Source organism: Buceros rhinoceros, unplaced genomic scaffold (genome assembly GCF_000710305.1).
Source record: "Buceros rhinoceros silvestris isolate BGI_N320 unplaced genomic scaffold, ASM71030v1 scaffold33293, whole genome shotgun sequence".
NCBI classification, from domain to species: Eukaryota; Metazoa; Chordata; class Aves; order Bucerotiformes; family Bucerotidae; genus Buceros; species Buceros rhinoceros.
Window position 1 is genome coordinate 28,315 of NW_010404760.1, and position 12,296 is coordinate 40,610.

Here is a 12,296-nt window from a genome sequence, read left to right on the forward strand (position 1 = left end):
AAGATTCTCATAAAAAGCTGTCCCCTTAAAGTTACAAGTCACATCACGAGAGCAAGCTTCTAATCTAAGTGTCAGAAGCAGAGAAGCTTTTATCAGCACTGAAAATCCAAGTGAGAACACAGGCTGATCTTGCCAATCCATAGAAGGAAAGAAGTTTAAAAGGCTTTATGGGGAACTGGCTGAAAGTCACTGTTTTTGGTGGCGTGAGTCATTGCTCTGCGCTTGGCCAGGCGGGACTTGGATGGAGGAGACAGCTTCATGGAGCACACAGCATGGGCAACGTTCTCCTGCTCTGCGCTGAGTTCATTCTCATGCTGAGACAATTGGCGATTAAGGGCGATAGCCTCAGCAGCAAAAAGCGTCAGGTCTTTTGTGCTGCTGTTCCTTTCAAGGGAAAAGGAGAAAGCAGTTACAACACACATAGAGTCACTTCACCTGGTTCACCTCACAGCAGAATACCTATCTCCAGGTAGTTTTACTTCTTCTATCACTACATCGACACTGCAGGCAAAATGCCAAGTCAGCATTTGCATCTCTCCCCATTGCGAGAACCAGCAATGCAACAAAAACGCTCTTGGAAACAGTCACAGTTCTACTCCTTATTCTGCCAAGGACTTTGGATGTAAACCCAGGAAGCCACCTGAGATGTCATTCCTAATGTCTACGTGTTACAAAAGGATGATCACATAGGGCGATACTGTTGTTTGTCTTCAGAGAGCTGCAGTCCCACTGTCATGGTAGATCTGCCTTAAGGAAATGCATTTCTGATGGGAAGAATCGACTGATGTGTAAACAGATGTGTGACTCCAGCCCTCTGGCACACAGAATCTGCCATCAAACCGCTTCAAATGAAGCTTGCTCTGCACACAGTTAAATGGATACTGTGATTACCACCAACTACACTGGAAGTCAGATCCATGTGTATGATGATTATTCACCCAACAGAACACAGTCTCTGTGGATAACACACGCCTTTATGCCTTTTTTCCCCTCCTGGGCAGCAAACTGCCAAAACCATCATTAGTTCCTGTCTAAGATTACCACTGCACCACAGGAATCCTCTTCAATGCCTTTCCCACAAAAGCAAGATTAGATCACAAAAAAAATCAGAGCTTTAAATATTTCTCATGCTCTTAAAATTACTGCTGCACATTTATGAAGTTCCACTCTCAACCAGGGATCTTACCCCCAACTTGCCACCTCCTATCTGTCCTCATTCTTTCAGTAATGATTCTAGGCCAAGTGTACAGACATTTAAAAAAAAAAAAAAAAAAAAAAAAAAAAAAAAAAAAAAAAAAAAAAAAAAAAAAAAAAAAAAACAACCAAAAATCATTACCTTTGAAGAACTTGAGGAGTAGGTAATCCCCTTTCAGGAGCCTGCTAGAAGAAGCAGTTAAGAAAAGTTAGTTACCTATCAGCAGCTGGGAACCAGGCTTTCCCGAGAGTGAAAAACCAGGCAACGCCCCCAAATCTTTATAACTAATGGATACTGCATATCAACTAATTCACTGTGAGTTTATAAATCACGTTTCATAATCCATCTCCCCTCACAAGAAGATACCACAGTCTACAGGTATAAGACTAAAGCTTTGGAAACTCTCTAGGGGGTCTATCCTTTCTTTCCTGAATTGGGAACTAAAGCAAAAGAGGACACTGCTGTTCTTTTAAAACTGTATCTTCCAGCATTCTGCATTACTGTATTAAAGAGTAACATAATAATTCGTGTACTGCAGGGCTTGGTATTCACAAGAAAGCCATTTAAATGCATAAAGCAATAATTAAAAAAAAAAAAACAACCCGCACTTACAGCTTGACAAATTAATCCAAATATTTACCACACAGAGCTCCAGAAAGAACATAACCAATGTGTATAATTTAATTAATCAAGGTAAGAGCACTAAACCACATAATGACTGTATTAAAAGTTCAGAGACGGAACAGATTGTTTGTCATTTTGGAAGAATAATATAAAGGAGGATACATACTCCTTGAACCCATGAATGTTGCAAAACTTGAGCAGCACTAAGTCGTTCTTTGGCATCACGAACCAGCAACTTTGAGATGAGATCTTTGGCATCAGAGGATATGTGTGACCAGTCCTTGTCAGGAAATTCATACTTGCCTTCCTGAATGCTCTCAAAAAGCTTGTTCTGGTAAAGGAAAATTCTTTAGTTTAATTAGCAGCTAGAGTACAGAAGACTTCCCAGGTGGGATTCTTCTCACTCAGTTTTATCCACCTGATGTGGTGGGTGACAGCTGACACCATCCAGTCTCCTTATGCAGTCAATGGAGAGTGACAGACAGAGTGATTTGGTGTGCCCTGAAGATGCACATGCTACATTGTCCACTGAAAACCCCTTCACCCCTTGCCCAACCCAAAACAGTGCAGCCAACGTACTCTGTGTTTAGAAACAATAAATTCAGGCTCTGCACAGAGACCCTCCTGGGGCTCAACTTCTAACCGCATAATTGTGGTGACTACCACAAACCAGATCAAGAATCGCAAAATTCTTGGGAGTTGGGGAGAGGATGAGGAGAAGCTCTGAGATGTCCCATCAGGAGGAGGAAGAGGCAGTTGCCAAACTTTACTTTAAAAGGACTATCACTACTCAACTTCTGTATTACCATCCTCACTTCTCCATCGCAGCTTATCCTCCCAGGTAACTGGCTGGGTTACAGACACAGCTCTTCACTGCTGGCACTATGGCAAGTCTTACACCCCAAGATCATGGGGTAAACAACACTCTCCCACATAAGCCCAGGACACGTGCATTCACCTGGCAAACTCTGCAGACTTCTCCTCTGTCCCAGCCACAGTCCGTGCCACAGTTGCCCACAAAAGGGGGGTAACCGCTGAGCATGATATACAGAATCACTCCCAAGCTCCAAAGATCACATCGCTTATCATAGAACGTGGCCTCCTCTGTGAAGACTTCAATCACTTCAGGTGCCATGTACTCTGCAGACCCACACTACGAAACCAAATTCAAGCAAGTTGGGGAGGGTCAAATCAAAACAAGACACAGGTTTATTATTCTCCTCTCTTTCTAATGTGTGGCTTGGTCTAAAAGCAGAATCAAGCATCAAGGACTATTGAAGTTTGCTGCTGACTTTCACTGCAGGTCTCAAGCCAAATCAAAACTGCTGCATCTCTCAAAGGTTAAATGGAATTGCCAAGAGCTTTGAAACACTTTGTAAGCATGCTGCACAGGAGAAGAATAACATAAGTGTAAGGACTACAAAGAAGTAACAGAAGGCAAAAGAGCTTCTACTCTTCTTTAACAGAATCATAGGCTGTTCCATATGAATCTGTGATCTTTTATACAGGGTCAAATTATTAATTCCTGTATTTCAAGTTTCTAAATCTTATCCCTTATTTACCAGGCTTTTCAGAAAGTAAACAAGTATGTCATGGAACTGATTTCTATAACAGACAGTGAGCCCTTTGGAAGCTCTCCTCTAGACATAAGATAAATTGTTTTATGGTAGAAGAGAAAAAGCATGAAGCCACAGTAGGTCTCTTACCGGTGTTGTTAATTCAGGAGTAGTTATTGGAGTACATGCACTGTTCAGCTTCACACCACTACCAAGATCAAAATCACATATTTTTACCGGTGATACCTAAAATCAAGGACAAAACAGTCAAGAGGTCCCTAAGACCAGGATTAATGCAGTATATACAAATACGGCACCACGCAGAAAAGCTCAGGACAGAACACAGGTTCTACCAGCAGAACCAGTGAAACTCAGTCTCTTACAGCTATATTCCACTCCTTGCATTTGCCTCCTCTGCCCCAGCTGCTCCCATGTCACCAGCATCTGACCCTATGGCATTATTTGTTTTATTTACTTTATTTGGCTAGACAAGTGCCAGCACACATCGGGGTGGTTTGGGAACTGTAAGTTAGGTGACCAGCTGGCCTGTAAATGTTGCTTGTCCATCTGGATACTGCCTCAGAGGACGAGGTGCTAAGCTGTAATTGTCATGCCCTCCCTAAGAACAATTGGCTTTTTATCTCAGCCAGATGCTCACATTTGTACAGCTCAAAGAAGAATTTATTCTCTTTCAGGCTTCAATTCTCTGAAATTTAGCTGAGGTTCACTAATGGGTTCAAAAGTTTTCAAAAAGAGAAGAGACAGAGCATGAGGGCTGGTTTTGGAAACCAAGTTTAAAAACACACTCCAGAAGGTTAAGAGACCAGAACAGCACCTTTTCTGGAGATTCACACAGGATGTTTTCAGGCTTCAGGTCCCTGTGAGCAATACCTAAACAAGAGCACAATGTTCATTAGAGAAGATATTGTCCTGGTTTATTTCTCATTACTTCTCTTTATTGGAAGGTGGCCAGGGAAATATTCTAGGCCTGAGTTTGCCACACACGCACCCACCCCCCACCAATGATACTGCAAATAATTTAATTGCAAAGTGTACTTTTTAAAAGTCACTGTTGCATCCTGCTATACCTTTATCATCCTTAAATGTACAGGAGAGTCAGTCAAGCAAATAAGAACCTGCTAACACTGGAATTTTTTGGCTTAGGCCAAATTAATTACGTTCATTAAAGCCAGCTCATTAAGATGACTGACCTGTAGGGAAGTTTTGTACACAGTTTAGTCAAAAGATTTTTGTGCTGTCTACATAAAGTCCTTCTTGCCTGATGGATTGACTGGTGGTATGCCGAAGAACTACTACCACAGACAATACCTGACACATGCTCCGCAGAAAAAACCCCGAGTTCCCAGATGAAAACATCATCCCTTTAACAGTGAGGTACATACTCACTACTGAAGCAAAAGAAATATTAAAAGGGTTTGGTTGGAGATGCAGAAGAAAAGCTAAAGGGGAACAACAAAAGGGCTTCTTCATTCATTCAACTGATACTAGAATAGGCAAATCCATCAGGGAAACACAAAGCTATCCATCCCTGCAATTCACATGCAAAGGCTGTCAAAGCAGTTCTTGGAATGCCTAAACACCCAATTTCTAGAAGTTCTCCATTAAATATAATCTAAATTTAATGGGAAGGCAGAAAATGAGAAGCAAAAAATTTCAATCAAATGAGCGACTTGGCTGTAATTTAAGTGCACTCTAGCCTTGCTTATAAAAATTACATTCCAAGCACACTTGGTACTACTTCAGAGTATGACAAAGAAAATACCCCACCAAATTCTAGGCAAGGAAGTTCCGAATGTCTTTTCTTCAGCGCACTCCAAGATATGAGTTAAAATATAACATTAACAGCATAGCACCGATCTAAAGGAGTTGGAGCTTTCCTAATGATGCAGTTCACATTGCATACATGGGGAAGATGGCAAAATGAATCCACCAAGATGACCCTTGCTGACATTTACAGCAAGGCTGACAAGAGTCCCAACAGTTGGCTCAGCTCACAATGTGAAACCCAACATCGCTTTTGTGTGTTGTAGTTTGAATTCAAATGTCTGATTATATAACATTTTATTTTGCAGTTGCACACAGTGCTGAGAAAACAACTGCCTTTAAACACTCCTCCAGTGGATTATTAACAATAAAGCACACATATCCCAAGTGGGCATAAAGCAGTATTATCATCCAGCTGAGTTTTGAACTACTGGCAAAAGAATTAGTTGTCCTCATTCAAATTTATTTTTTTTTTAGAACATCTAGCTATAGCCCTTCACCATTAAGTCATGCAATAAAATTGCTTTAGTTTCCTGTTTACTTTAGTGTTCTGTATGCTACTTACTTTTAATGTCACATGGAACAACCATAAAGAGAACAATAAAATGAAAGCAGATGTTGTAGCTGATTCTGCAAGCCATGTCCCCACTGTGCCAATTCACAGCAAGCAACAAGAAAGTGGGTTGCTTCTCTAAAGCCATTTTAATGAACTACTCCCCTCTTCTTTGCGGGAAGGGGAATTAAAACTAAAAGAGAACTACAGACAGATATTACCGAGTCAATGTTAAACTTCCTTGAACAGTATTTCTAGACTTTCATCTGTTAAGCAACCTACTATAGCCCTAACACATCAAATAAGTATCTCTCCACACGTTCAGATTAAGTTTCCTGTTCCTTATTTGCCCTGTATCTCCAAGCTGAAGTCATCTAAACACAGCAATTCAGTGAGTACATTCTCTACAGGTTTAAAGTTATGACACAGACAGGCCATGAAGATTACCAAAAATCTTAACCCAAAATCTGTTTGTGTCCACATTCTTGTTAACTTCTCATAGTCGCAACATGTGACGAGATCCATATTCCTCACGTTTACCCCTTTCTTTCTTTCCTATGCATTGTCTCACTTACTTTTCTTTTTAATGGGTTCAACCTGTCGAGGTGCCAATGCTGTGATTACAACTCAAGCACATAAGCAGTCCTGTGACTTACAAGTAAAGCCTGCAATTAAACGTTTATTGAACTGGGTACAGTACTAAGCAACTTAGACAGGAAACGCAGACCTGCTGAGATCCACCTAGCTAATCAGAACAGCAAAATAAACGGAGAGAAAAATTTAGCAAAATAAATAACCAATAAACACAGCCTCCAATTACATGCTATTCTGTTCAGCGGCAGTCACTGTAACATTAACTGAGGCTGCTTAATCTACACCAGACCAGATAATCATGACATAGACACCTTGAAAATCTTTTCTATCACATTCGACACGGACAGATTCTTTGGGATGGCCATAACACAGACAGATATTTTGAAACGAAACAGAAGTACTCGAGTAGAAAAAGCAGCTAGAAAACATTTCAATATAAAAGAACTCTACAAACAGAACTACTTTTAAATCTGAGCAAATACCAAATGAAATGAGGACACCTTCGAACAAGGACTATGGTTCACTTGTAGGTCTCTCAACCCCACAGCGGGGGTCTAAAGGGGGAGACCAAAACCTACTACAAGAGGTCTTGTAACCAGTAGAAATTCTGGGTAAATACAGAAAAGCATCTCTGTAGACCTGAAAGAGGAGGAAATTAAAGAATGTTAGCTCCCTTTTGAGTAACCTTTACATCGTGGCTTAGGTAACAAGAACAAGCAGATTCAACCCCGATGTTAATTCTCCCTGGATGTCAATTTAACTTTTCTTCAAAAGGCTGCATCACCTCAACACATACTTAAACTATCACTTGCTGAAAATAATAATATAGAGGAAAACAGCATAAGTCATCTGGCATTGCTGTAAACAGAAATGCGAGTAAAGGCTGACTACTTGCTGACAAGATGTGCTCCATAACCCAAGCGCAAAACTATCAACTAGTAGCATTCTCTTACCTTTTGTATGAAGAAAATCCAGAGCAGAGGCAACATCTCTCACCACTCTGCTAGCTTCTCGTTCATTGAAGTGCTTCCGCTTTTGTATATGGGCCAGGATTGAACCTGTCAGAGGTGAAAGGGAAAACCTTGGTGTGAATGCTGCCTGGGCTGAGAAAAGGCTTTGTCAATACGTGGACGAAAGCACAACAGCCACCACTAGTCTGCCATAAAGGAAGAACTGACCCGCCCTCAGCCACGTCAGACTGCTTCACAATTACAGCAACCTGAGGCAGAAGCAACACATCTTTCACAATGGCGTTATGTGACTTTCAAGAAACAAAGTCAATCCTACATCAAGGGAAAATGCTATCAGAGTATCTAGAAGCTGTGCTTAGATCATGCATAATACCTGACATACTGTGTGTCTCCTCTTGCCTGAGGGTACTGTGACCTACTGACTATATTCCCAAGCTTCCACTTTAATAGAGCTGACATTTCCATCACTTAACTACAGAAGGGGATTGCAAATGTATGACCAGACCCATCAATATTGCAGAATAACCATACTTCAAGCTTTGTATATTATTTCCACTACTTCGACTTAAAATTCTGAAGCATTTAAAATTAGCTCTTCATTTTCTGTGTTAAAACACTGAGACAAACAGGACCAAGACAATTCGATGAACAAAGGCACAGTTACTACACGATACCTCCTCGCAGCTTCTCAAAGACAAGGTAGTATCTTGTGTCATCTTCAAAAAATTCTATTAACTCCAAAATGTTCCTTAAAAAAAAAGAAGGGGAATTGAAACAACAGGCACAGAGTGTAAACAGAGCAATGAATGAATTTCAGCATGGATAATTAGGAAGTACCAGAACTAACCAAAAATAAAAGTTCTAATTGAACAAGTTGCTTTGGTTGCCTGTGGCATTAAAACCACATTTCCAACTCACACTGAAATTTAAGCGGGGAAAACAGGCCAAGCACCAAAATCAGGATTGTGAAGGAGTCCTGTTACAGCTGAACTGACAGGAAGATAACTGGTAATAGAATGTATTTAATAATTCAGAACATTGAGTTTGTGCTGAAGGCAAGAAGAGAAAAAACAATTAAATTGGCATTCTTTCTCTCTGGAAATCAGAAGGCAGAACACATAAGGCTCAAAGGAGACAGGCATCTGTCAACATGACATTAAATCCAGTGTCTTAGTTACTAATTTTAGACTATCTAACTCCTGTTTAGCTAGTGTACAGTCTTTGCAGCACTACACAAACACCCCACGTTGCCTTGAGAATGTCAAATGTGTAGGTCAAATTCTTCTGTACTTGTAGCACACACAAAATCCAAATTCTGCACGTGGTCATGAGAGCTTGAGCTTTTCATCAGTTACGAACCAGATGACCATAGGCTCTTAACCACATGCAGAACAAAGACATTATCTGTTTCTCTATAGCACAACTTATGCCTGTGAGTTTGGTAAGCGAGTTTGTTTCTAAGTTAAGTGTTACACTAAATATTTGTAAAAAACCCAAACGCTGCCATATAAGACGCACAACTGTCATACAGATAGCAGCTGTTGTATACACTCTAGATTAACAGAGACGTCTGAAGGGGTAGTTTCAGAATTGGCTTAAACTCATCACAGAGCACACTACCACCAGCCGCATAGCCTTCCCCAGCCTTAAATCTGCTTCATACTGTGGCCAGGTGAAGTCAGCACACACCTAAATGAAAGATAAATTAACTTCTGGCTTATCTGAGAGTTCCAGTGTAAAAGCAGGACAGCTGACATGAAGAGGAGCACAAACCACACATTAAGGAAAGGAACGGCAAGACCATTCCTTTCAACAGCAGCTGGTATCAGGTCAGCTTTTGGTGATGGTGAAATCACAGGGGAGAGTGTTAAAAGGTTAATTCCTCCTTAGGACAAAAGCAATGCATCACTGAAGCACATTCAGGCTACACTGACCTGTTTGCTAACTGAGTTATGTGACTCTTTATTTGTAAATATTTCCCTAAATTTCACAGGTAAGAGAAAGGGAAATTTTTATTTTGAACACGACAAGTCAAATTTCACCTGATTTTAAGGAGACTATTGAAAAGTTCCTAAACTAGTCACACATAAGAGGGTCAAAAACTTAAAAAAAATCGGAGTATTTTAAATAAAGAAATACACACACAAAACTCTATACTTACTTGTTGCCCTGACACTGGTACAGTGTTTCTATTTCACGAAAAACCCGACTCCGACTATGCCCGGCATTTTTTTCAATGATCTGTGAAAAGAGTTAGAGCTTATAGTTGAAAAATTACTGCAGGAATTGTGCATGGGGCTCTGGAATTAGGTAACTGATCTGAGTTTGAATCTCAGGCACACCCACCAGAAAAGAACACTCCACCCCTCTTTGTTTAATTTTTCATCCGTCATTTATTTAAAGTGTCAGCATTCAAAGGACAAGAGAAATGAGGACAGGAAGTGAAGAAAGGAACTAAATCCACATGTTACACAGTCACTGACCAGGCACCACAAGCTTTTTCTTGCTTCATTTTAACTCTGCAATGTGCAAACTAACAAAAACACATTTGAGTCACATCAGACACTGAACAGTCAAAAATAAGAGATTTGTCACTATAGGTATTTAAGTACAGAGTACTTATTTAAGTACACAGTACTAAATTTACCACAAAATAAAGAGTTTGGTTCATAGTGCAAACTTTATGGAGACCCAATCATAGGGCCTAACGTATTAAAGAAAACATACATTCAATCTCAGAGCCCTTCCTCTCAGAGCCATCAGAAGTCACCTTCCTTCAACACTCCTCAGGCTGAAAGAGGACAAGGACAAGGGCTTTCCACAGAGGCTGAGTGTTAGTTTCTCATTTTTATAGCCAGAACTCTCCAGTACAGAATGGGCAACCATTCACCATGGAACTTGGTATCTGATCACGTCTAATTTATAATGTAGTGGTTTATTCCAGACTTTCAACTTCAAAATTCTATAAAGCACACACCAAATTACAGCCTTGATAGGAGTAGATATTTAAGGGGCTTAAAATTTTGTGCCTGTGGTTTCTGCAAAAGAATCAAGCATAAAGCTTTCCTATTACTATTATTTATGTTTATAATTAAATGGGGGACTGAGGATAACCACAAATCTCTAAATGAGTCCTAACACTTAGTATAATGGTATTACAGAAGATTCACCTCTATCAAAAAAGAAGAGACAGCTTTACATTAACTAATGGCAGTAACTGATGCTCTCTGAACTCAGAGCAGCACTCTGAAGAGCTTGTATTATTTGGTAGGCCATGCTAGGTAGTGACTCAGAGTCTTTTTTCATAAGAAGAGACAAAAACTGGTAAGACTACAATCAAATCAGGACACGAGAGGAAACCTTGCTCTGAGATCTAACCACCACAGAGTCTTTTACTGTTTGTGAATTCTGTCCAGTTCATTCTGGAGGCACAATACTGAAAGACAATAGATATTTCAACTGTTATATAGCAGGCTCATTTCCAGCATTAAAAATTTTCTAAGAGGTTTTGCTATTTCTCATGCTATTACAGGTTTTCACTGGGATACCAGGGGGAAGAAGATATTTTACAGGCAAAAGCAATGCTGCTTTTATTCTGTACTTACTTTTACTGCATATTCTTTCCCGGTTTGGAGGCTGACAGCACCCTGAACTTTGGCATATGCTCCCTCACCAAGCAGCTCAGCAGTCAGCTTGTACAAGTCTGCCAAAGAGCCAGGAGAAAGGACGCATTAGCCAAAGCATTTCAGTGAACAACATCAAGACAAGCCATTTATCTGATTAACATCTCTCATACAACAGCAATTGAAAAAATGCCTTTGGTAATGAAGACAGAAAATAGATATATGCTGTATTAAAGTCAATGTGCCAGCCTTAGTTACACCTCATTTTTCACTCCCCCCCGCTTCAAGTTCCAGGAAAATTTAAAGGAGACTCCATTCCAGCAAAGTCACAAGTTTGTTCATACAGGAAACATTTTATATCTCAGCAATTGCTAGGTCAGAAACTGCTAGAGCATCACCTACCTTCCCTGTCTTCAGGTAAAGCTCAGAACCAATTTTTTTCAGGTGGAAAACATTTGATTCTTTGATCAGAGAATGCCAACCATTCAAAAGCTACTTGCAGAGATAGTGTTTTGTGTATAATTGAAATCTGAGTTAAGAAGACTTAAAGGTTCAAGCCCAGAAGACTGCTACCATCTTGACTTGCAATGTACCTTACAATGCTCTTTGCCTACTAAAAAGTTTTATACTGGTCAGCTTTGTTGCACTGGACTGTATTTTACCTAAAAGATTTCAGTATTTGTGCTCCTATCTATCCAATCAAAACATCTGGACATCAGCACTGCTCCTACTGGAAAAACAAAACAAAAACCAAAATAACCAAACCAGATTATGAATAGGACTCAGATTTCACAACTAAGAGAAAAAAGAGACTGAAGACCGAAACATGGGGGGATAAAGAAGAACAGAAATGGCAACTTATAACGTTTGCCAAAAAGCAATTGTTTAGCTAAGGCAACTAGGAACAGCAGAGGGAAAAAAGACCACTAAAAGCTTAGAAGTTGCCACCAACCTTCAAACTTCCCAGGGACGTGATCTGTGGCTCTGGTTCTTTTCTTCTTTTTCCTTTTCCCACTGTCAGCTATGGGGAGAGGCTGACTGCTGACCATCTCTGTGTGGCAGAAGAGAAAGGCAACTTCAACACACAACCAATTACTTTGCTTTAAGAGAAGAGGAACGTGCTCCTGTGTGTTTATGTTCTTAAGCTATCCAAGTTTCTCTGCTTGTCTTCATCACAGCCTGCCATCTCTCTGTAGGCTGCCATCTCTCCCCCAAGTATCAGAGAAAACCTAAAAAGACAACTTAGGTGCTAATTAACAACTCGGGGGATGTTTGATAAACAAAGATAACAATAGGAGAAAATAACTACGCACAGTAGGGCAAAGCATGGGAATAACCTTGCTGACAACCACCTGCGCTACCCACAACATGATGCATGCCCTGATGCAAGGCAGG

General features: G+C 40.3%; 1 protein-coding gene across 1 annotated transcript; it reads right to left on the reverse strand.

Moving 5' to 3' along the window:
* Nucleotides 1–155: 155 nt before the first annotated feature.
* MKNK1 (MAP kinase interacting serine/threonine kinase 1) lies at nucleotides 156–11,950 on the reverse strand. Its single transcript, XM_010133499.1, has 11 exons — nucleotides 11,854–11,950; nucleotides 10,884–10,981; nucleotides 9,440–9,519; nucleotides 7,953–8,026; nucleotides 7,261–7,365; nucleotides 4,211–4,266; nucleotides 3,526–3,621; nucleotides 2,778–2,972; nucleotides 1,986–2,150; nucleotides 1,337–1,380; nucleotides 156–384 (listed from the first exon to the last, which is right to left on the reverse strand). The coding sequence occupies exons 1-11, from the start codon at nucleotides 11,948–11,950 to the stop codon at nucleotides 156–158; spliced, it is 1,239 nt and encodes a 412-aa protein (XP_010131801.1).
* Nucleotides 11,951–12,296: the final 346 nt, after the last annotated feature.

Coding starts and splice junctions, on each gene's coding strand:
- MKNK1 (XM_010133499.1), bottom strand. CDS start 11,950: ATGGTCAGCAGTCAGCCTCTCCCCATAGCTGACAGTGGGAAAAGGAAA. Junction 10,982..11,853: donor CGTCCCTGGGAAGTTTGAAG/GTTGGTGGCAAC, acceptor GCTCTTTGGCAG/ACTTGTACAAGCTGACTGCT. Junction 3,622..4,210: donor TGTGTGAATCTCCAGAAAAG/GTGCTGTTCTGG, acceptor CCTTGATTTTAG/GTATCACCGGTAAAAATATG.